Source organism: Taudactylus pleione, unplaced genomic scaffold, assembly GCF_031769625.1.
Source record: "Taudactylus pleione unplaced genomic scaffold, aTauple2 ptg000199l, whole genome shotgun sequence".
NCBI lineage: Eukaryota > Metazoa > Chordata > Amphibia > Anura > Myobatrachidae > Taudactylus > Taudactylus pleione.
This window is the reverse complement of record NW_028284601.1, coordinates 2,629,063-2,656,168: the sequence shown is the minus strand read 5'-3', so window position 1 is coordinate 2,656,168 and position 27,106 is coordinate 2,629,063. Positions and strand designations below refer to the sequence as shown.

The following is a 27,106-nucleotide window of genomic DNA, read 5'->3' as shown; positions in this document are numbered from 1 at the left end:
TGTACGGGTCTTTCCAATCAGGATAACTAAGAAAGGGGACAGTACAAAGCTGTTATCCAGTAATTTTTAAAAAAGAAACTTTTATTAATACAAATATGCAGAGAAGTCTGTACCATAAGATCGTAGACAAATGTAAAATACCACTGCACTAAGAGATGGCACCCATCAATCAAAGGCAATGGGACAACGCTGCGGCGCCTTTTTCAAGATGAGTGTCCTGCACACACTACGGCAAATCCCGTTTAAATGTCCGCCTGACTTTCTTTATTCTCAGAGTAGCATAAATATACTGCTAATCTAATGAGAGTTAATCTGAGTGGGCCTAAGAGAGATTTGCATTGCACGCCCGGACATGACTAGGGTATGTATGGCTTGTCATACTTGAAAAAACATAAAGATCATGCGGTTTGGTGAAACCACATTTTAGTAAATCTCCCACTTTGTGTCTGTGAATTTGTATAGTTTCCCCTCTAGTTCTGTAGAATATCATTGCTCTTTGACATGGACAATTTCCACATTCATCAGGTGCTGTAGGTAGAAGGTTGAGTCTGACAGACCGACCTATATAATGCATATGGCATGGGTGTAGCAGTACACCTGGAGAGTAGCACTCAGATTCAATCAGATCCAGGAGTTGAAGAGTAGTCGCACCTGCATTCATCTGCCTCTTGTACCAGCCCAGGAGCCACAGGGCCTGACATGCTGGTGACAGATGTACTTGCTTGTGCTGACACTCCCTCTGCTCTGTGCTACTCATCCTATCACACACCTCTTACACACCTTCTAGTCTCCTCTCTGAGAATCACAGCAGCACCTTACAGACACCTGGGACAGGTGAGAGAGCAGACAGAAAGATGAGCGACTGCTCACAGCAAGAAGGGGCTGCTGGGAGCACAGGTATAGACACGAAGAAGAATGCAGAGATCGCAGTGAGAGAGCGGAACGTGGCTACAGAAGGGGAACAACATGTAGCTGATAGGAATAAATACATGGAAGATACTGGAGTGGCTGGAAGTGCTGCCGGAAACCAAACAGCAACAGCACAGGAAAAGAAGGGGGATAAAGAGACCAACCCAGAGGACAATGATGTGATACAGCCACAGGAGAGGGATCACAATAGAGTGCTGGCAGAAAGTAAGCAGACCGTTCAGAAAGAAGTGATACACAAAGTAGGAGACCAGCAGGGGAGCAAGAACAAGGTGACGCTGGAGACAGAAAAAACATGTAAAAATGCAGCTGGGGAACAAGTGCAACACGAAGAGACAGTTCAGGAGCAAGTAAAACCCAAAGAGACAGCTCAGAAGCAAGGAACAAATAAAGAGACAGCGCAGGAGCAAGTAAAACCCAAAGAGACAGCTCAGAAGCAAGGAACAAACAAAGAGACAGCGCAGGAGCACGTAAAACCCAAAGAGACAGCTCAGAAGCAAGGAACAAACAAAGAGACAGCGCAGGAGCAAGTAAAACCCAAAGAGACAGCTCAGATGCAAGGATCACACAAAGCGACAGCTCAGGAGCAAGTAAAACCCAAAGAGACAACTCAGGAGCAAGGAACACACAAAGAGACAGCTCAGCAGCAAGTAAAACCTAAAGAGACAGTACAGCAGCAAGCTAAGCCCAAAGAGACCACTCAGGAGCAAGGAGCACACAAAGAGACAGCCCAGGAGCAAGAAACACACAAAGAGACAAAACAGAAAGAGACAGCTCAGCAGCAAAGAAAGCACAAAGAGACAGCAAAAGTACAAGGAAAATGCAAAGCGATATCTCATGAACAAGAGAAACAAAAAGTGACATCTGAAAAACTGTCAGACAAAGAGACAGCCCAGGAACAAAATATACACAAAATGATTGCTCAGGAGCAAGAGACAACTGATAATACAGAGAAATTCGAAGGAACCGCTACAACACAAGACAAACACATAGAGACTGCTCAGGAACAAGTGAAACACACAGAGACTGCTCAGGAACAACAGACACACTCAGAGACTGCTCAGGTACAACAGAAACACGCAGAGACTGCTCAGGTACAAGAGAAACACATAGAGACTGCTCAGGTACAAGAGAATCACAAAGAGACTGCTCAGGTACAAGAGAAACATTCAGAGACTGCTCAGGTACAAGAGAAACATTCAGAGACTGCTCAGGTACAAGAGAAATACACAGAGACTGCTCAGGTACAAGAGAAACACATAGAGAGTGCTCAGGTGCAACAGAAATATTCAGAGACTGCTCAGGTACAAGAGAAACATTTAGAGACTGCTCAGGTACAACAGAAACATTCAGAGACTGCTCAGGTACAAGAGAAACATTCAGAGACTGCTCAGGTACAAGAGAAACACACAGAGACTGCTCAGGTACAAGAGAAACATTTAGAGACTGCTCAGGTACAAAAGAATCACAAAGAGACTGCTCAGGTGCAACAGAAATATTCAGAGACTGCTCAGGTACAAGAGAAACATTTAGAGACTGCTCAGGTACAAAAGAAACACCAAGAGACTGCTCAGGTACAGGAGAAACACACGGAGACCGCACAGGAACTACAGAAACACACAGAGACAGCCAATAAACAACAGAAACACACAGAGACTGCACAGGTACAAGAGAAAAACACAGAGACTGCTCAGGTACAAAAGAAGCACACAGAGACCGCTCAGGAACAAGAGAAAGACCAAGAGACTGCTCAGGTACAAGTGAAACACCAAGAGACTGCTCAGGTACAAGTGAAACACCAAGAGACTGCTCAGGTACAAGTGAAACACCAAGAGACTGCTCAGGTACAAGTGAAACACCAAGAGACTGCTCAGGTACAGGAGAAACACGCAGAGACCGCACAGGAACAACAGAAACACACAGAGACAGCCAACAAACAACAGAAACACACAGAGACTGCTCAGGTACAACAGAAACACACAGAGACTGCTCAGGTACAAAAGAAACACACAGAGACTGCTCAGGACCTACAGAAACACACAGAGACTGCTCAAGACCTACAGAAACACACAGAGACCGCTCAGGACCTACAGAAACACACAGAGACTGCTAAGGACCTACAGAAACATGCGGAGACCTCTCAGGACCTACCGAAACACACAGAGACCGCTCAGGAACAACAGAAAAACACAGAGACTGCTCAGGCACTATCGAAACACACAGAGACTGCTCAGGAACTATCGAAACACACAGAGACTGCTCAGGACCTACCAAAACACACAGAGACCGCTCAGGAACAACAGAAACACACAGAGACCGCTCAGGAACAACAGAAATGCACAGAACAGAATACAGGGTATGTGCCACTGGAGGTAGAACCAGAGACTGCCCAAGGCTGGCTCGAGTTGTGTGACAGAGAGTGGGGTCTCAGGCAGAGGGCAGTTGTCCTCCCAGACAGCATCAGCTGGAGAGACATCTATAAGAAGAAACCTTTTGGGAGGAACTTCCTGAAAAGCCCAAATCCAGAAGGTACGTCCCATACAATTTACCTATTCATCCACCTTTCTTTGGTCCACACTTACCCGCCTGTGTCCAATGTGTCTAACATATGTGTGCACCTACCTACTAACTGTTGTCATAGGTGCTCAGGCTTCAATATGTCACTACTAGAAATAATTATTATTTGGTTTGTTTGTGTTGACTTTTGAGTATTTCTTGATCCTGAATTAAGCTGCATACACACACAACGATTTTGTTACCAACGATTTTATGAACGATTTTCTGTCAGATTATAACTCTCAGATATTTTAAAGTGTAGGGAGCGTACACACGGTCAGATTTGTCAGACTTGTCAGATTTGTCAGATGAACGACTGAACGATTAAACGATTTGAACGATTTGGACGATTTGACCAAAGTTTTGAACGATTTGAACGATTGAACGATTTTTGACTGCATTAAAATGAATGGAATCGTCCAAGTCTGACTGCAAACCCATCAGATGTCAGATATCGTTATCTGACAAACGGGAACGCGCATCGTTGATCGTCCATCGTTCAGGCATGTCAGATATGAACGATTTTCCTTCAGATATGAACGACTGAACGATTTTTAAATCGTTATCGTCCATATCTGAAGAAAAAATCTGATCGTGTGTATGCACCATAATGAACGATTTTATGAACTACAAACGATTTTGCATATTCCCTTAATGAAAATCGTTCAGTTGACAAGTCTGACTGAACTACAAACGTGAACGCGCATGAACGATGATCGTTCATTGTTTGACTCAGAAAGTGAACGATAATTGTTCAAATAATCGTTGTGTGTGTATGCAGCTTTAATTTCATTTACTAAACCCAAGAAAATCTTTGATAAGAATATGCAACAATTACTGTTCCTGCTGCTCCCCCTGGTCAGACATGACAGAGCGTGCAGTTTGCGTTGAGCATTTGTGGATACACGTGTACATAGTTTGAACACGTAAGCAATGTCAAAAGTTCTAAATTCCTTTCAACTCTAGTAATTTAATAGTTTGAGCCAAAATGAAAGATTACAACAAATGATTAGAAAAAATAAAATAAAAAATGTGGGATAATAGTTGAAGCATGACAGTGTCTGATTCATATTATTTCTTAATTATTCTGTAATGTTGGGGTGTCCTTTCTCAGCGATGGCCGACGGTTGGCGCCTTGTCCTGTTTGACAGGCGTAATTGTTGTCTGACACTGTAGAAGAGTTTGGAAAACACTGTAGACCAATGCAAGATAACCGATTGCATGTAGCTGCTGGGGTTTCAGGGATAAAGCTTGTTCTCTGTGCATGTGACAGCTGTGGTGCACCTGGGTTCCTTCCTTCTGTCCTTGCCCAACTTCCCCGCTGCATCTCTTTTCTGTTGAAACTGGGCAGAATGTAACCTACGCATTTATTCATCTGTCATTCTGTTAGGTTTATCTACCACCCAGGCTGCGCCCCAAGAGGAAATTGACCCGCCTCCTCAGAAGAAGCCCCTGGAGACATTAGGTCTGTATTGCAAAGTCATATAATTTTCCTCTGCCAAGTTGTATCTCTTATCATGTCCCTACCTGTACTGTGACTATTGTTTTTTCGATCATTGTTCTGCCCACACCCATGTATGCAATAACAAACACACACTTGTTTCTCTCCATTCTCTTACAATGTTTTCCTTTCCCACCATTCAACACTCCCTAACTAGTCCATCACATGACTTTCTTCCTCCCTAGTCACTGACTTGCACTCCTTTCCATCCCCAGTCTTTCTTGTACCCCTTCCTCACACACATCTCCCCCATTCACAATTCTACTTTCAGTTATTTACGTTACTCTAGGGATGGCCATCGACCATCTATGGTTTGCAACCATTGATGGCATATGTCCAATGGCATGGCACCGATGTCGGAGCATTGATGGTGGCAGACGATGTTGTCCAAACATCAGCTGAGCCATTCTGATGGCCAAGGTCCATGCAAACGCAGCACATAGCCATCGATGGCTAAACCATTGATGGATTTCTACCAATGGTTTAAAACCCATTGACCATCGATAGTACAGTCTTCGTTTGCCATCACTACGTTACTCTCCCTTATTAGCTGCATTTTGCTCTTTCCTGATTTTGTTTTTTGTTGAGTGTCCCCCCTTTATACCACCACCCCAATACAATGACACCCTTCTTTCCATTACAGTATATCTGTTGAATAAACACTACCCCAAGAATGTAATTAAATATATGGGCCTCTAGATATACATTTTGAAAGGGGCCCAAAAGTTTACTTTGCTCCCTAACTACTAATAGTCACCCATCTGCCAATGCACCTGCCATGCTCTTTACTTGATCAGAGCAAACTTCCCCACTAAGCAAAATTAAGGGGTGAAGTTAGATGGCAACCAATCAGATGCTACGTATCATTTTATAGAATGTAATAGATAAATTATAGCAATAATCTGATTGGTTGCTATAGGCAGCGACTCCACTTGTCATCTTTAGAAGTTTGAATACATCTCCCCCTAACCCCTTGAAGTCACACAGCAGGGGAGCTTATTAAAGTACGATAAGTCTGCAGACACCAGAGAGGGGAGCAGAGTCTGGAATCTGCTCATATCTTAGATTCATTGTAGAAATATTCCATAATTCAATGTCAGTAAAAAAAAAAAGTCCCATCTAGATAAGAGAATCAGTTCATATACAGTATACTCTGGTGACTTATGGAGCGTACACACGGTCAGATTTGTCAGACTTGTCAGATTTGTCAGATGAACGACTGAACGATTAAACGATTTGAACGATTTGGACGATTTGACCAAAGTTTTGAACGATTTGAACGATTTGAACGATTGAACGATTTTTGACTGCATTAAAATGAATGGAATCGTCCAAGTCTGACTGCAAACCCATCAGATGTCAGATATCGTTATCTGACAAACGGGAACGCGCATCGTTGATCGTCCATCGTTCAGGCATGTCAGATATGAACGATTTTCCATCAGATATGAACGACTGAACGATTTTTAAATCGTTATCGTCCATATCTGAAGAAAAAATCTGATCGTGTGTATGCACCATAACAATTTATTGGTCCCGGCTATAAATCTGGCTGAAGGTTATGTTTCCTACATATGCTGTAAACTTTGTTTGCTGAATTGGATCAGCAATATTTATATAAATATATATTGTTAGAGATAGCAGTAAATTTGTACTGAAACCAAACAAGCTATTTCATATAAAAATCCTGCCTAAGAATAAATAAATCGTGGGTGAATATTGGAACACTCCCCTATGTTCAGGTGTGGTGACTGCTATCATAAAAAAGCCTGTTGTTCAAGCAGGTGAAATTCTATGGAGACACTGAAGAGACATAGGCGCCCTCTAGTGCAGCATTTAAGCACAAAGTCAGTATTAAAATAATAAAACTAAGGGCCTGATTCAGAGCCGGACGGACGCTCTTTCAAAGCGCTTGCTCTGAATCAGGGCGTTTTTTTTTTTTTTTGTTTCGGCCTCCTGGCCGCTCGCATAGCTGTGGGTGACCATCCACAGCTTTTACGAGCGGTCAGGTGATGGTCACGATGGGCTTGCGGCGAGATCCTTGTGGTAGGGTCTCGTTCCCACAAGCCCCAGTGAGCTTCTGGCTCTAAATAGAGGCGGAAGCTCACCACTGACATCACTGGTGATGACAGTGGTGCCTCCCACAAATGGCAGGCGTTCCTTCGGGAATGCCTCCGTTTGTGTAGCCACTCCCCCTGCCCGCCTCCAAAACGGGGCAGGCTGTCAATCACAATCGACAGCCGCCCCGTTTTGGTGCGAGACCTGTAGCGACGGAGCGCCCGTCGCTGGCCGGGTCTTGCGCATGCGCACGCCGGAGCCGCTCGCGAGTCTGAATCAGGCCCTAAGTGCATATATACCAAAAATGCAATTATATTGCAATTTCCTGTGTAGATTCTAGCATTCCTATGGATTAATGTGCATATTCCAAAGTAACTCAAAGCATCTGAGTGGAGATAAGAACAGAAAATAAAGGAAAACACTATCATTCTGAATATGGTCATGGCCGATAATAATACAGTAATATAAAGTACTACAATATGAAATATCAAAATCCTATCTGTGAATCTTTGCCTGGATCCTCAGGAGTTCTTCAGCGATCAGACCAGAGTATCCCGTATAGTACATATAAAACTGAACAAAAGATTTAGAAACCTAGAAAATAATAATTATAGAGTAATAGGCTCCTATTTATATACCACCTAAGCTTTACACACAGGAAACAGTGCCTTCATACCAGAATGTATATATAGATATGCTTATCTGTTGGCAACAATCCATGGACAGTCCCAATATTTCTGACCTCACAGCAACAAAGATATATGACAATACAATTTATTATCGGAATAATTTTTGTCTGGATCATGACAAATTAGAATCAGATGGATGTTTTTCATGATCTCTATGATAAAGTCCATATACCAGAGGTTCCCAAACATGGTCCTCAAGTCTCCCCAACAGTTCAGGTTTTAGGGATATCCTTGGTTGACCATAGGTGACTTAATTAGTACCTCAGTCAGTTTGAATTAACCACCTGTACTCAACCATGGATATCTCTAAAACCTGGACTGTTTGGGAGCCTTGAGGACCGTGTTTGGGAACCTCTCCAATATATTATTAATAGGATGAAACGCGTTGGGCCTCTCATCCTCTCCATTCGTGTGAAAAGCATTTATCAAAAAATGATAGAGATAAAGAATACCGTGAATATAAAACCCAGACATTAGTTACGTAAATGTCTTACACTATAAAATAGTTGTCTCAAAATAAAAGCCACATGAATAGGAACATACCTCTCTACTGTCTCTGCAGTCAATGCAATGGGGCTGATTTAGAGCCACAAGTCGTCCGCAATTGCCCTCGCATTTCACACATGGAACAAGATGCGGATATCCACCCATGTGCTGAGTTGGAACCACATCTACACGGCCGCACCCCCCTATATCCATCCGCTTGTGGAAGTGTGTGTCATCACTATCAGGGGGTACTTGCACCAGCCCTATACCAGATGGATCTCTGCATATGCACATACCTTCATGATGGTGTGTCTGCCTCCACGCTCACGACATGCCCACATGCAAACCATCCATTACCACCCAGTTACTCCCATTCAGTCACAAGTGCAGATAACACCAAGATAGGTACGAGTGTGAGTCACACATAGTTGCTCGTATACTTGGCTACAGAGCATGCACAGCACTAAAAATCACAAGACCTGTCTGCAATACAGACTTTTGTGCAAGTCTTTCCCTAATATCAGGACTGTCCCACCAATATCAGGACTGTCCCTCCATTATCAGGACTCTGACTGCTGCTGTTGTAGAAATGTGGGGGTGGGGGGAATGTTTGTAAAAGGAACTGGTACATGGAATATGTAATGATGAGTGGTAGGTGAGTTCCCTTCCCCCAAACAGCACTGACAATACATCCATAGCACCCAAATATACCTCCCATCTTGCAGCGAGCTCCAATATTAAATTAATATCATTCATATTTAGGACATAGGCATTTATCCACCCAATCAGCCAGGACATCAACTAAATAGTATCTAACTTTAATAAATATACACACATTACATTACACGAGCACGATCACACCCTTATCTGTATTATACAGAATCTACTGTCTGCTTCTCTTCATGCTTGCATGTTAGGAGCTGCGTGCCCCATGTGTCTGTTGCTGCCACACTATTCTTTTAAATACCATCTCCCAGCAGTATCCTCCTCCCTTCTCTCACAACTTTGTCTTCCAGCAGTAGCATTCTACTCTCTCTCACACCTACAGTATATATCCCAGCAGTATCCTCCTGCTCTCTCTCACCTATATCTCCCAGCAGTATCCTCCTGCTCTCTCTCTCCTATATCTCTCAGTAGTACCCTCCTGCTCTCTCACCTATATCCCCAGTAGTATCCTCCTGCTCTCTCTCTCACCTTTATCTCCCAGCAGTATCCTCCTGCACTCTATCTCACCGATATCTCCCAGCAGTATCCTCCTGCTCTCTCTCTTTCACCTATATCTCCCATCAGTATCCTCCTGCTCTCTCTCTCACCTATATCTCCCAGCAGTATCCTCCTGCTCTCTCACCTATATCTCCCAGCAGTATCCTCCTGCTCTCTCTCTCACCTATATCTCCAAGCAGTCTCCTCCTCCTCTCTTTCTTCACCTTTATCTCCCAGCAGTATCCTCCTCCTCTCTCTCTTTCACCTATATCTCCCATCAGTATCCTCCTGCTCTCTCTCTCACCTATGTCTCCCAGCAGTATCCTCCACCTCTCTCTCACCTATATCTCCCAGCAGTATCCTCCTCCTCTCTCTCACCTATATCTCCCAGCAGTTTCCTCCTGCTCTCTCTCTCACCTATATCTCCCAGCAGTATCCTCCTCCTCTCTCTCACCTATATCTTCCAGCAGTATCCTCCTCCTCTCTCTCACCTATATCGCCCAGCAGTATCCTCCTCCTCTCTCTCTCACCTATATCTCCCAGCAGTATCCTCCTCCTCTCTCTCACCTATATCCCCCAGCAGTATCCTCCTCTCTCTTACCTATATCTCCCAGCAGTATCCTCCTGCTCTCTCTCTCACCTATCTCCCAGCAGTATCCTCCTGCTCTCTCTCTCACCTATCTCCCAGCAGTATCCTCCTGCTCTCTCTCTCACCTATCTCCCAGCAGTATCCTCCTGCTCTCTCTCTCACCTATCTCCCAGCAGTATCCTCCTGCTCTCTCTCTCACCTATCTCCCAGCAGTATCCTCCTGCTCTCTCTCTCAAATATATCTCTCAGCAGTATCCTCCTGCTCTCTCTCTCTCACCTATATCTCCCAGCAGTATCCTCCTCCTCTCTCTCACCTATATCTCCCAGCAGTATCCTCCTCCTCTCTCTCTTACCTATATCTCCCAGCAGTATCCTCCTGCTCTCTCTCTCACCTATATCTCCCAGCAGTATCCTCCTCCTCTCTCTCACCTATATCCCCCAGCAGTATCCTCCTCTCTCTTACCTATATCTCTCAGCAGTATCCTCCTGCTCTCTCTCTCATCTATCTCCCAGCAGTATCCTCCTCCTCTCTCTCACCTATATCTCCCAGCAGTATCCTCCTCCTCTCTCTCTTACCTATATCTCCCAGCAGTATCCTCCTGCTCTCTCTCTCACCTATATCTCCCAGCAGTATCCTCCTCCTCTCTCTCACCTATATCCCCCAGCAGTATCCTCCTCTCTCTTACCTATATCTCCCAGCAGTATCCTCCATCTCTCTTACCTATATCTCCCAGCAGTATCCTCCTGCTCTCTCTCTCACCTATCTCCCAGCAGTATCCTCCTGCTCTCTCTCTCACCTATCTCCCAGCAGTATCCTCCTGCTCTCTCTCTCACCTATCTCCCAGCAGTATCCTCCTGCTCTCTCTCTCAAATATATCTCTCAGCAGTATCCTCCTGCTCTCTCTCTCACCTATATCTCTCAGCAGTATCTTCCTCCTCTCTCTCACCTATATCCCCCAGCAGTATCCTCCTCTCTCTTACCTATATCTCCCAGCAGTATCCTCCTGCTCTCTCTTACCTATATCTCCCAGCAGTATCCTCCTGCTCTCTCTCTCACCTATCTCCCAGCAGTATCCTCCTCCTCTCTCTCACCTATATCTCCCAGCAGTATCCTCCTCCTCTCTCTCTTACCTATATCTCCCAGCAGTATCCTCCTGCTCTCTCTCTCACCTATATCTCCCAGCAGTAACCTCCTCCTCTCTCTCACCTATATCCCCCAGCAGTATCCTCCTCTCTCTTACCTATATCTCCCAGCAGTATCCTCCTGCTCTCTCTCTCACCTATCTCCCAGCAGTATCCTCCTGCTCTCTCTCTCACCTATCTCCCAGCAGTATCCTCCTGCTCTCTCTCTCACCTATCTCCCAGCAGTATCCTCCTGCTCTCTCTCTCACCTATCTCCCAGCAGTATCCTCCTGCTCTCTCTCTCACCTATCTCCCAGCAGTATCCTCCTGCTCTCTCTCTCAAATATATCTCTCAGCAGTATCGTCCTGCTCTCTCTCTCACCTATATCTCCCAGCAGTATCCTCCTCCTCTCTCTCACCTATATCCCCCAGCAGTATCCTCCTCTCTCTTACCTATATCTCCCAGCAGTATCCTCCTGCTCTCTCTTACCTATATCTCCCAGCAGTATCCTCCTGCTCTCTCTCTCACCTATATCTCCCAGCAGTATTCCCTTGCTCTCTCTCACCTATATCTCTCAGCAGTATCCTCCTCCTCTCTCTTACCTATATCCCCCAGCAGTATCCTCCTCCTCTCTCTCACCTATATCTCCCAGCAGTATCCTCCTCCTCTCTCTCTCACCTATATCTCCCAGCAGTATCCTCCTCCTCCTCTCTCTCACCTATATCTCCCAGGAGTATCCTCCTCCTCCTCTCTCTCACCTATATCTCCCAGCAGTATCCTCCTGCTCTCTCTCTTACTTATATCTCCCAGCAGTATCCTCCTCCTCTCTCTCTTACCTATATCTCCCAGCTGTATCCTCCTGCTCTCTCTCTCACCTATATCTCCCAACAGTATCCTCCTCCTCTCTCTCTTACCTATATCTCCCAGCAGTATCCTCCTGCTCTCTCACCTATATCTCACAGCAGTATCCTCCTCCTCCTCTCTCTCTTACCTATATCTCCCAGCAGTATCCTCCTGCTCTCTCTCACCTATATCTCCCAGCAGTATCCTCCTGCTCTCTCTCTCACCTATATCTCCCAGCAGTATCCTCCTGCTCTCTCTCTCACCTATATCTCCCAGCTGTATCCTCCTCCCCTCTCTCTCACCTATATATCCCAGAAGTATCCTCCTCCTCTCTCTTACCTATATCCCCCAGCAGTATCCTCCTCCTCTCTCTCACCTATCTCCCAGCAGTATACTCCTGCTCTCTCTCTCAAATATATCTCTCAGCAGTATCCTCCTGCTCTCTCTCTCACCTATATCTCCCAGCAGTATCCTCCTCCTCTCTCTCACCTATATCCCCCAGCAGTATCCTCCTCTCTCTTACCTATATCTCCCAGCAGTATCCTCCTCCTCTCTCTTACCTATATCTCCCAGCAGTATCCTCCGGCTCTCTCTCACCTATCTCCCAGCAGTATCCTCCTGCTCTCTCTCTCAAATATATCTCTCAGCAGTATCCTCCTGCTCTCTCTCTCACCTATATCTCTCAGCAGTATCTTCCTCCTCTCTATCTCACCTATATCTCCCAGGAGTATCCTCCTACTCTCCCTCACCTATATCTCCCTGCAGTATCCTCCTACTCTCCCTCACCTATATCTCCCAGCAGTATCCTCCTGCTCTCTCTCACCTATATCTCCTAGCAGTATCCTCCTCCTCTGTCTCTTACCTATATCTCCCAGCAGTATCCTCCTCCTCTCTCTCTCTCTCACCTATATATCCCAGCAGTATCCTCCTCCTCTCTCTCTTACCTATATCTCCCAGCAGTATCCTCCTCCTGCTCTCTCTCACCTATATCTCCCAGCAGTATTCCCTTGCTCTCTCTCACCTATATCTCTCAGCAGTATCCTCCTCCTCACTCTTACCTATATCCCCCAGCAGTATCCTCCTCCTCTCTCTCACCTATATCTCCCAGCAGTATCCTCCTCCTCTCTCTCTCACCTATATCTCCCAGCAGTATCCTCCTCCTCTCTCTCTCACCTATATCTCCCAGGAGTATCCTCCTCCTCCTCTCTCTCACCTATATCTCCCAGCAGTATCCTCCTGCTCTCTCTCTTACTTATATCTCCCAGCAGTATCCTCCTCCTCTCTCTCTTACCTATATCTCCCAGCTGTATCCTCCTGCTCTCTCTCTCACCTATATCTCCCAACAGTATCCTCCTCCTCTCTCTCTTACCTATATCTCCCAGCAGTATCCTCCTGCTCTCTCTCTCAAATATATCTCTCAGCAGTATCCTCCTGCTCTCTCTCTCACCTATATCTCTCAGCAGTATCTTCCTCCTCTCTATCTCACCTATATCTCCCAGGAGTATCCTCCTACTCTCCCTCACCTATATCTCCCTGCAGTATCCTCCTACTCTCCCTCACCTATATCTCCCAGCAGTATCCTCCTGCTCTCTCTCACCTATATCTCCTAGCAGTATCCTCCTCCTCTGTCTGTTACCTATATCTCCCAGCAGTATCCTCCTCCTCTCTCTCTCTCTCACCTATATATCCCAGCAGTATCCTCCTCCTCTCTCTCTTACCTATATCTCCCAGCAGTATCCTCCTCCTGCTCTCTCTCACCTATATCTCCCAGCAGTATTCCCTTGCTCTCTCTCATCTATATCTCTCAGCAGTATCCTCCTCCTCTCTCTTACCTATATCCCCCAGCAGTATCCTCCTCCTCTCTCTCACCTATATCTCCCAGCAGTATCCTCCTCCTCTCTCTCTCACCTATATCTCCCAGCAGTATCCTCCTCCTCTCTCTCTCACCTATATCTCCCAGGAGTATCCTCCTCCTCCTCTCTCTCACCTATATCTCCCAGCAGTATCCTCCTGCTCTCTCTCTTACTTATATCTCCCAGCAGTATCCTCCTCCTCTCTCTCTTACCTATATCTCCCAGCTGTATCCTCCTGCTCTCTCTCTCACCTATATCTCCCAACAGTATCCTCCTCCTCTCTCTCTTACCTATATCTCCCAGCAGTATCCTCCTGCTCTCTCACCTATATCTCACAGCAGTATCCTCCTCCTCCTCTCTCTCTTACCTATATCTCCCAGCAGTATCCTCCTGCTCTCTCTCACCTATATCTCCCAGCAGTATCCTCCTGCTCTCTCTCTCACCTATATCTCCCAGCAGTATCCTCCTGCTCTCTCTCTCACCTATATCTCCCAGCTGTATCCTCCTCCCCTCTCTCTCACCTATATATCCCAGAAGTATCCTCCTCCTCTCTCTCTCACCTATATCTCCTAGCAGTATCCTCCTCCTCTCTCTCTTACCTATATTTCCCAGCAGTATCCTCCTCCTCTCTCTCTTACCTATATCTCCCAGCAGTAGCATCCTGTGTTCTCTCTGGTATCTTTCTTTAACCCTATAAGTTCCTGTTTTTATTGTTTGTCAAATATAATTTTTCATCAGTGACCTCTTGTTGTCTTCTTTAGTTTCATCATCCCTGACACGCTGCTTTCTATCTCACCTTCCTGCTCTTGTTTGTCTCTCACACAACTTTTTTTTATTTTAAACCAGGTAACTTCACTGGCTGGAAAATGAGTACAGAAGAGATTCCTGTGGACAGAAGTAATATCCCTCCCGGGGTGGTTGTGTGTTATCTGCCCATCTACAGGTTGGTGACATCTCTCAGTTATAACACAATAACACCCAAGGTCAAAACATGAAGCACAGATCGCACTGGTCTATTCTCAGCCACAAATCATAACCAGACCTCTCACCATCTACCATAAAGTGCAATGAAACAATGACCCTGGTGGGCAGATTATTGTGGGACATGGTAGAATTGTTGCCTGGCTTTACCATATGAGCTGTCAGGCATGGCCTGTACTCTCGGTTTATAAAATTGATAACGTGTTTGTCATGCTTGCTTTCTCTTCTGGGTGACCGGAAGGGAAGATCAGCCTCCCGAATCCCATCCACTTACCCAGATAAGTGGGCTGTCTGGGGACTTGATAATTGATTTGCATCATTGTGACCCCCCTTCTGCAGATAACATTGTACAGCATCACCACACCCACGCACCTCCCACCGTGACGTCACCCTACGGGATCTTCCATGAAAAGAGCTTGAAAAATTTCACCAAATAGTGTAGGTGTAATGCAGGAGCTAATGCAGGAGATTGGTGCTGTCGATTTAAAATGTAATTGCTATAGTAGAATACAAACTAGTATAGGGGCGACCAAATCAATTTAAGAATTACCAATTTATTGTTTTGTTTTTTTTGTCTGTCTTCAAGTGTACATAAGATTGTTGTTATAGGCATACCTGTACTTTATATGTAATACACACCCAAATAGGTGTTCATCTTTCTACAAACTACATTGCAATACGAATATTTGGGCCCAAATGTAATAGGCTCCAATTTGCTTGGCCCGACGCATTTCATAGATTTAAAACGTCAATTAATTTTAAGGCAAAAACAATCTAGTTTTTGACTTAAAACCAATTGCTGCTTTTAATCTAGCAGCTAAAGCTCCAGAATCGGGACCAGCAAATCGGAGCCTATTACTATTTGAGCCATGTTGCGCGTGGAAGTCCTGTACATCTGGTAACATCTGGTCATTGTGTTTAAGATTGCATCTGTTGAACAGTGTTGTGGATCAGGTTATTCTCGTATGACAGTGAATATCTCTGTGAGATATAAAAAAGTGACACATGAGAACAGAGAAATACAGTGTACGTAAGGAATTTAGGGTGGATCAGTACATGAGTCTCCATGAGTGCTCTATTTATAGACTGGCCAACATATAAATGCCATTGTATATCAGCACCGGAATTATTATTTGTGCTCTGGAAATACATATTCTATATTTTTGTGTCTCTAATTCAGTATTTTAAGTAATTTAAATTAAAAAAAGAAAAGAAAAAACTTTAGGCATGGGGTCAAATGGCACGTCCTACATGTAATAATATTCCACTGATCCTAACACTTGTGTCCGAACAAAGTAAAAAGTAAAAATAGACAGAAGATTATGCCCATCTCTGATATACCGTACTGTACATAGAATTAGTATCCTTCTAATTTACACACAAGCAGGTGATAGCTACCCATCTATCGCCTCAGCGAAGGACTTGTTCCTTCAGAAAATAAACGTGTGAATGTCCATAAAATAACCCGTGTTTGATATTTGCAGCTGGTGTGTGAAGGAGCAGTTGGTGGATCTGTTGTGTGAAGGTCTCTGGCCTGAGCTGCTGGACTCCTATCAGCCTGATATCTACGTCCTGGACTGGTGAGAGCACTGACGCTGGTAATCTGTACAACACTGCTAGGGTGACTTTAGTCCATGGCATGTATTACTAATGGTCTGCAGAGCATTGCATTTGCTAATGACGTTTGTGAAGTCCTGATGATATTTCTGTAGAAGGTTCCTGTCTCATATAACTTGTGTGTTATCAGGTATGAAGACAGCAAGCTCCACAAACAGGTGTACGAATTACATGTCACATTACTAGCAGAGGATAAGAAAACAGTGTTATCTCAACTGGACCTGACCCCAGAAAATGACATGAGCGGGGACCCTAAAGGATGGAACATGGTGAGAAGGGTTCTCCCAAATCTTATTTGACACATGAAGGGTGATCACACAGAACAGGGCTAATAGAAATAATTATCTGAGAAGGAGAAATGTCCGCTAAGGAATCTTTAGCTGATCAAGAGCAGAGTGAGTGGTTCTCCTTCTCAAAGAATTATTTATTTATGGGTATTCCAAACAGACAACATCAGTTCTAATCCATTCCTTCAACAAACACCTAAACCTACTTTTTAAGTACATTTTCTATCTGATGACGCGGGCAGCAATTGTATTTTAAACAACTGTTATCTGCTTTACTATTGAGGCAGCCTTTATTTGTATTAAGACCTTTATTAAGGACTCTAACTATGACCATACATCTTTTTCTGGTTACCTGTGTCCATGATAAATCATTTCCTTTGTATTCTACTACATTACTATTCTACAAGTCTACTACACTACTATTCTTCTACATTGAAATTCTACTACACTACTATACTTCTACGTTGCTATTCTACTATGCTACTATTCTACTACACTACTATTCTTCTACGTTGCTATTCTACTATGCTACTATTCTACTACACTACTATTCTTCTACGTTGCTATTCTACTATTCTACCACACTACTATTCTTCTACATTGCTATTCTACTATGCTACTCTTCTACATTGTTGTTCTACTATTCTACAAGTCTACTACACTACTATTCTTCTACATTGCTATTCTACTATGCTACTATTCTACTACACTACTATTCTTCTACGTTGCTATTCTACTATGCTACTATTCTACTATACTACTATTCTTCTATGTTGCTATTCTACTATGCTAATCTTCTACTACACTACTATTCTACAAGTCTACTACACTACTATTCTTTTATGTTGCTATTCTACTATGCTACTATACTACTACACTACTATTTTTCTACATTGCTATTTTACTATGCTACTATTCTACAAGTGTACCACACTACTATTCTTCTACACTGCTATTCTACTATGCTACTATTCTACAAGTCTACTACACTATTATCCTGTACGTTGCTATACTACTATTCTACCACACTACTATTCTTCTACATTGCTATTCTACTATGCTACTCTTCTTCTACATTGCTATTCTACTATGCTACTATTTGACCACACTACTATTCTTCTACATTGCTATTCTACTATGCTACTATTCTACTACACTACTATTCGACAAGTCTACTACACTACTATTCTTCTACATTGCTATTCTACTATGCTACTCTTCTACTATTCTTCTACATTGCTATTCTACTATGCTACTATTCTACTACACTACTATTCTTCTACGTTGCTATTCTACTATGCTACTATTCTACCACACTACTATTCTTCTACATTGCTATTCTAGTTTGCTACTATTCTACTACACTACTATTCTACAAGTCTACTACACTACTATTCTTCTATGTTGCTATTCTACTATGCTACTCTTCTACTACACTACTATTCTGTTATGTTGCTATTCTACTATGCTACTATACTACTACACTACTATTTTTCTACATTGCTATTCTACTATGCTACTATTCTACAAGTGTACCACACTACTATTCTTCTACATTGCTATTCTACTATGCTACTATTCTACTACACTACTATTCTACAAGTCTACTACACTATTTTCCTTTACGTTGCTATACTACTATTCTACCACACTATTATTCTTCTACATTGCTATTCTAGTTTGCTACTATTCTACTACACTACTATTCTACAAGTCTACTACACTACTATTCTTCTATGTTGCTATTCTACTATGCTACTCTTCTACTACACTACTATTCTGTTATGTTGCTATTCTACTATGCTACTATACTACTACACTACTATTTTTCTACATTGCTATTCTACTATGCTACTATTCTACAAGTGTACCACACTACTATTCTTCTACATTGCTATTCTACTATGCTACTATTCTACTACACTACTATTCTACAAGTCTACTACACTATTTTCCTTTACGTTGCTATACTACTATTCTACCACACTACTATTCTTCTACATTGCTATTCTACTATGCTACTCTTCTACTATTCTTCTACATTGCTATTCTACTATGCTACTATTCGACCACACTACTATTCTTCTACATTGCTATTCTACTACACTACTATTCTTCTAAGTTGCTATTCTACTATGTATGCTACTATTCTACTACACTACTATTCTTCTGCGTTGCTATTCTACTATGCTACTATTCTACTACACTACTATTCTACAAGTCTATTACACTACTATTCTTCTATGTTGCTATTCTACTGTGCTACTATTCTACTACACTACTATTTTTCTACATTGCTATTCTACTATGCTACTATTCTACTACACTACTATTCTTCTGCATTGCTATTCTACTATGCTACTATTCCACTACACTACTATTCGACAAGTCTACTACACTACTATTCTTCTGCGTTGCTATTCTACTATGCTACTATTCTACCACACTACTATTCTTCTACATTGCTATTCTACTATGCTACTATTCTACTACACTACTATTCTACTACACTACTATCCTTTACGTTGCTATACTACTATTCTACCACACTACTATTCTTCTACATTGCTATTCTACTATGCTACTCTTCTACTATGCTACTATTCGACCACACTACTATTCTACAAGTCTACTACACTATTTTCCTTTACGTTGCTATACTACTATTCTACCACACTACTATTCTTCTACATTGCTATTCTACTATGCTACTATTCGACCACACTACTATTCTTCTACATTGCTATTCTACTACACTACTATTCTTCTAAGTTGCTATTCTACTATGTATGCTACTATACTACTACACTACTATTCTTCTGCGTTGCTATTCTACTATGCTACTATTCTACTACACTACTATTCTACAAGTCTATTACACTACTATTCTATGTTGCTATTCTACTGTGCTACTATTCTACTACACTACTATTTTTCTACATTGCTATTCTACTATGCTACTATTCTACTACACTACTATTCTTCTGCATTGCTATTCTAGTTTGCTACTATTCTACTACACTACTATTCTACAAGTCTACTACACTACTATTCTTTTACATTGCTATTCTACTATGCTACTATTCTACTACACTACTATTCGACAAGTCTACTACACTACTATTCTTCTGCGTTGCTATTCTACTATGCTACTATTCTACCACACTACTATTCTTCTACATTGCTATTCTACTATGCTACTATTCTACTATACTACTATTCTACAAGTCTACTACACTACTATCCTTTACGTTGCTATACTACTATTCTACTATTATACCACACTACTATTCTTCTACATTGCTATTCTACTATGCAACTCTTCTACTATTCTTCTACATTGCTATTCTACTATGTTACTCAGTGTTCTCCCCAGAAACAGCCTGCCGCCCGGCACTATTTCCCGCTTACCCCCGCCGACCCCCGCTGTGGAACACTAGCCTCTGAAGTGACCGGAGGCTAAAAAAGCCTCCGATCACTTCAGAGGCCAGCGTTCCCAGTGATGCACTGCGCGTCATGACGTCACCCGCGATGTCATGATGTCACCCGCGACGTGAGGAGCCTTCCCCGCGTGTCTGCTGGATCTAGTCAGATCCAGTCAGCGCGCGGTAGCAGCGGCGAGCGGGAGACCGGCCAGCAAATAAAGGTAAGTGCTGGGGCCGGGACCGGGACCAGTGTGGGGGCGTTTTATAATGGAGCCAGCCTGGGGGCACTGCACAAAGGGGCCAGCCTGGGGGCATTTTATAATGGAGCCAGCCTGGGGTCACTGCACAAAGGGGCCAGCCTGGGGGCATTTTATAATGGAGCCAGCCTGGGGGCATTTTATAATGGAGCCAGCCTGGGGGCACTGCACAAAGGCACCAGCCTGGGGGCACTGCACAAAGGGGCCAGCCTGGAGGCACTGCACAAAGGGGCCAGCCTGGGGGCACTGCACAAAGGGGCCAGCCTGGGGGCACTAATTAAGCCTGGCGGCACTGCATAAAGGGGCCAGCCTGGGGGCACTGCATAAAGGGGCCAGCCTGGGGGCACTGCATAAAGGGGCCAGCCTGGGGGCACTATTTAAGCCTGGTGGCACTACATAAGGGACCAGTCTGCGGCACTACATAGGGGCACTACTTCAGCCAGGAGGCACTGCATAAGGGCAAAGCTAAACTACAGGGAGCAATGCATAAGGGGGAAAACTACAGGGGGCACTGTATAAAGGGCACAAATACAGGGGGCACTGCATAATGGGCACTTTTGACTGAGAGCCAGTGGGGGAGCAGCCTGAGACATGTCGGGCTGGATTGGTCTGGGAGATACCCCTTTTCCCGGTGCGCGCATAATTGTGAAGGCCCCCACCCGGCTACTTTTGGATGCCACCCGGCTGGAAAAAATTTCTGGGGAGAACACTGATGCTACTATTCTACTATACTACTATTCTTCTACATTGCTATTCTACTATGACTAAGTCTACTATGCTACTATTCTAATACAGTACTATTATTCTACATTGCTATTCTACTACTCTACTATGCAACTACACTACTCTGCTACTATTCTGCTACACTACTATTTTTCTACATTGCTATTCTACTACACTACTATTCTACTACACCGCTATGCTATTCTTCTACATTGCTATTCTACTACACTACTATTCTTCTACATTGCTATTCTACTACTCTACTAAGCAACTACACTACTATGCTACTATTCTGCTACACTACTATTCTACTACGCTACTATTCTTCTACATTGCTATTCTACTATTCTACTACACTACTATTCTTCTACATTGCTATTCTACTACACTACTGTTCTACTACACTACTATGCTACTATTCTACTACACTACTATTCTTCTACATTGCTATTCAACTATTCCACACTACTATTCTTCTACATTGCTATTCTACTACACTACTATGCTACTATTCTACTACACTACTATTCTACAAGTCTACTACACTACTATTCTTCTATGTTGCTATTCTACTATGCTACTATTCTACCACACTACTATTCTTTTACATTGCTATTCTACTATGCTACTATTCTACCACACTACTATTCTTCTACATTGCTATTCTACTATGCTACTATTCTACTATACTACTATTCTACAAGTCTACTACACTACTATCCTTTACGTTGCTATACTACTATTCTACTATTATACCACACTACTATTCTTCTACATTGCTATTCTACTATGCAACTCTTCTACTATTCTTCTACATTGCTATTCTACTATGTTACTCAGTGTTCTCCCCAGAAACAGCCTGCCGCCCGGCACTATTTCCCGCTTACCCCCGCCGACCCCCGCTGTGGAACACTAGCCTCTGAAGTGACCGGAGGCTAAAAAAGCCTCCGATCACTTCAGAGGCCAGCGTTCCCAGTGATGCACTGCGCGTCATGACGTCACCCGCGATGTCATGATGTCACCCGCGACGTGAGGAGCCTTCCCCGCGCGTCTGCTGGATCTAGTCAGATCCAGTCAGCGCGCGGTAGCAGCGGCGAGCGGGAGACCGGCCAGCAAATAAAGGTAAGTGCTGGGGCCGGGACCGGGACCAGTGTGGGGGCGTTTTATAATGGAGCCAGCCTGGGGGCACTGCACAAAGGGGCCAGCCTGGGGGCATTTTATAATGGAGCCAGCCTGGGGTCACTGCACAAAGGGGCCAGCCTGGGGGCATTTTATAATGGAGCCAGCCTGGGGGCATTTTATAATGGAGCCAGCCTGGGGGCACTGCACAAAGGCACCAGCCTGGGGGCACTGCACAAAGGGGCCAGCCTGGAGGCACTGCACAAAGGGGCCAGCCTGGGGGCACTGCACAAAGGGGCCAGCCTGGGGGCACTAATTAAGCCTGGCGGCACTGCATAAAGGGGCCAGCCTGGGGGCACTGCATAAAGGGGCCAGCCTGGGGGCACTGCATAAAGGGGCCAGCCTGGGGGCACTATTTAAGCCTGGTGGCACTACATAAGGGACCAGTCTGCGGCACTACATAGGGGCACTACTTCAGCCAGGAGGCACTGCATAAGGGCAAAGCTAAACTACAGGGAGCAATGCATAAGGGGGAAAACTACAGGGGGCACTGTATAAAGGGCACAAATACAGGGGGCACTGCATAATGGGCACTTTTGACTGAGAGCCAGTGGGGGAGCAGCCTGAGACATGTCGGGCTGGATTGGTCTGGGAGATACCCCTTTTCCCGGTGCGCGCATAATTGTGAAGGCCCCCACCCGGCTACTTTTGGATGCCACCCGGCTGGAAAAAATTTCTGGGGAGAACACTGATGCTACTATTCTACTATACTACTATTCTTCTACATTGCTATTCTACTATGACTAAGTCTACTATGCTACTATTCTAATACAGTACTATTATTCTACATTGCTATTCTACTACTCTACTATGCAACTACACTACTCTGCTACTATTCTGCTACACTACTATTTTTCTACATTGCTATTCTACTACACTACTATTCTACTACACCGCTATGCTATTCTTCTACATTGCTATTCTACTACACTACTATTCTTCTACATTGCTATTCTACTACTCTACTAAGCAACTACACTACTATGCTACTATTCTGCTACACTACTATTCTACTACGCTACTATTCTTCTACATTGCTACGCTACTATTCTACTACACTACTATTCTTCTACATTGCTATTCTACTACACTACTGTTCTACTACACTACTATGCTACTATTCTACTACACTACTATTCTTCTACATTGCTATTCAACTATTCCACACTACTATTCTTCTACATTGCTATTCTACTACACTACTATGCTACTATTCTACTACACTACTATTCTACAAGTCTACTACACTACTATTCTTCTATGTTGCTATTCTACTATGCTACTATTCTACCACACTACTATTCTTTTACATTGCTATTCTACTATGCTACTATTCTACCACACTACTATTCTTCTACATTGCTATTCTACTATGCTACTATTCTACCACACTACTATTCTTCTACATTCTAGTTTGCTACTATTCTACTACACTACTATTCTACAAGTCTTCTACACAACTATTCTTCTACGTTGCTTTTCTACTATGCTACTTTTCTACTATTCTACCATACTACTATTCTTCTACATTGCTACTACTATAGTATACTATATACTATACTACTATTCTACTACACTACTATGCTACTATTCTACTACACTACTATTCTTCTACGTTGCTATTCTACTATGCTACTATTCTACTACACTACTATTTGACTACACTGCTATTGTACTACACTATTATTCTTCATTGCTATTCCACTATGCTACTATTCTACTACACTACTATTCTTCTACATTGCTATTTTACTATGCTACTATTCTACCACACTACTATTCTTCTACATTCTAGTTTGCTACTATTCTACTACACTACTATTCTACAAGTCTTCTACACAACTATTCTTCTACGTTGCTTTTCTACTATGCTACTTTTCTACTATTCTACCACACTACTATTCTTCTACATTGCTACTACTATAGTATACTATATACTATACTACTATTCTACTACACTACTATGCTACTATTCTACTACACTACTATTCTTCTACATTGCTATTCTACTATGCTACTATTCTACTACACTACTATTTGACTACACTGCTATTGTTCTACACTATTATTCTTCATTGCTATTCCACTATGCTACTATTCTACTACACTACTATTCTTCTACATTGCTATTTTACTATGCTACTATTCTACTACACTACTATTTTTCAAAATTGATATTCTACTATGCTACTATTCTACTGCACTACTATTCTGCTACACTACTATGCTACTATTCTACTACACTACTATTCTACTACACTACTATGCTACTATTCTACTACACTACTATTCTTCTACATTGCTAGTCTACTATGCTACTATTCTTCTACACTACTATTCTACTACAATACTATTCTTCTACATTGCTAGTCTACTATGCTACTATTCTTCTACACTACTATTCTACTACAATACTATTCTTCTACATTGCTAGTCTACTATGCTACTATTCTTGTACATTTCTATTCTACTATGCTACACTACTATGCTACTATTCTGCTACACTACTATTCTTCTACATTGCTATTCTACTATGCAACTATGCTACTGTTCTACTACACTACTATTCTTTTACATTGCTATTCTACTATTCTACTACACTACTATTCTTTTACATTACTATTTTACTATGCTACTATTCTACTACACTACTATTCTACATGTGTACTACACTACTATTCTTCTACATTGCTATTTTACTATGTTACTATTCTGCTACACTGCTTTTATACAATCACACATGCACAGGTAATCTCAGTTCCACACATACAAGGAAATCCACAGTCCTACCAGGAAATAGAAAATAACATCTACATACACAATACAATTCTACTAGACTACTATGCTACTAGGCTATATGGTACATCCAACTTGATGACTGTAGAACGCCGGAAGGCTTACTCACACTCAGACATAACAGTAGTCTTCCCTCATTCTGATCATAGCTCCTTTCTGTTACAGGTCTCCCATATATTCAAATCTTATGGACCTGGTGTTCGGTATGTTCACTTTCTACACAAGAGTAAAGACCTTTCGGTACTGGGATTCCACCGGACGCGGGTTGCAGACAGCACTTTATTTGCTCAGCTCCGAGGTTGAGCCCAAACACTGAAGTGTAGAGTATGGAAATGTCAGTAGAGGTCACTTCAGTTCTGTGGTAGAACTTATATCTTCCATCACACTCAGTGGTATGAACAACAGGCTCTACAAAGTAACCTAACTATATGCACTGAGTATGTACTCCACACTGTGCTAATATAACTGCACCCGGGTCCAATGGACACAGCTGTAACCCATTCAAATAATAAATACATTCTAATAAACATCTAGTCCAACAAACTGGTCACATTGCAGTGTTTTAAATGCTATGGGATGTACATGCTAAGGCAAATATTGTCCTTCAATTAGTCCCTTTACAAGGCTCTGTGGCAGCTTTACACTGCTATGTGGCGGCCTTACACTGTTCTGTGGCGGCCTTACACTGTTCTGTGGCAGCCTTACACTGTTCTGTGGCAGCTTTACACTGCTCTGTGGCAGCTTTACACTGCTCTGTGGCAGCCTTGCACTGCTCTGTGGCAACCTTGCACTGCTCTGTGGCAACCTTGCACTGCTCTGTGGCAGCTTTACACTGCTCTGTGGCAGCTTTACACTGCTCTGTGGCAGCCTTACACTGCTCTGTGGCAGCCTTACACTGCTCTGTGGCAGCCTTACACTGCTCTGTGGCAGCCATACACTGCTCTGTGGCAGCTTTCCACTGCTCTGTGGCAGCTTTCCATGGCTCTGTTGCAGACTTACGTGGCCCTCTGGCAGCTGTATAGAGCTACATAGAGCACTAGAGTATGCATTCAGCCCTGTTCTGCAGCAGGTTGTAATAAAGCAGAGATGTATGAGTTGGGTTTGGCTGTAACCTGTATAGAAATAATACCTGTATAAAAAATAGAGTCTATAGCTTTTGAGTTTAACCTTCTGCTCTAGGAGCTTTCCCGATATATTGTTACACACTTAAACATATTTATGAAGACTGATGCAAAGGGAAAATAGGCGATTACCCATAGCACTCGGTGAGATGTCTGTGTCATTTTCTAAACTGTGCCGGAATAGTGAGCGACTTTTCATTGTGCATAAATCCATCTAATTCAGGCCTGAGAGTTTGTTTGTGTGCTGAGGTTTATTCACTTTTCCACATTTTTGTCTTTGAACTAGAAACCTTTTAGCGGCAGATTCCTAGTTTGTATATCAGCATGTAGGAGAGACATGTTCCCCATGCATGACAAGGTTTAGTGTTTTGTTTTTTTTAACCCCTTCAGTGCTAGAAGTTTCAGTTCATGAGCTCACTCAGGAGGCCAGGCCGTCTTCACTATGTAACAATGTTTTTATTTTTTACATTTGTTTTCTCCTCCCCAGCGTTTTTTTTTTTTCCCTATGGGGTTGATACGGCTTTCATTACATACAATTGTTAAATTAATTATATTTTTAAATTATGGGCATTTGGCCTGATTCAGAGTTGTACGTTATTGCATTCGCAGCTGGGATCGCGCTCGCAATTTATGTGCGAAAATATGATGATGCCTGCCGCCAGACTCCCTGCCTGACCTAGTGTGCGATGGACTGCATAAATGTTTTTTTAAATATAAAAAATAAATTTTTACGTGATTCCTCCGTTAGCAATGTTCACAAAATGAATTTTAAAAGAAAATTAATTGTAACCTAAATTTTTTCCTGGAAATTGTATAACGATTACAGGCGTACAGTACCTTACACGTGTTCATTATTGTTGGTCAGATATCCCTATGTCGTAATAAAGGAAGT

The 27,106-nt window shown here is 43.0% G+C and overlaps 1 protein-coding gene across 1 annotated transcript; it reads left to right on the top strand.

Annotated features, from left to right (window-relative positions):
- The first annotated feature begins 831 nt into the window (after positions 1 to 831).
- LOC148518697 (uncharacterized) lies at positions 832 to 27,106 on the top strand. Its single transcript, XM_088477023.1, has 6 exons — positions 832 to 3,456; positions 4,874 to 4,948; positions 14,675 to 14,771; positions 16,294 to 16,389; positions 16,557 to 16,695; positions 25,259 to 27,106. The coding sequence occupies exons 1-6, from the start codon at positions 855 to 857 to the stop codon at positions 25,394 to 25,396; spliced, it is 3,147 nt and encodes a 1,048-aa protein (XP_088333149.1). The 5' UTR covers positions 832 to 854; the 3' UTR covers positions 25,397 to 27,106.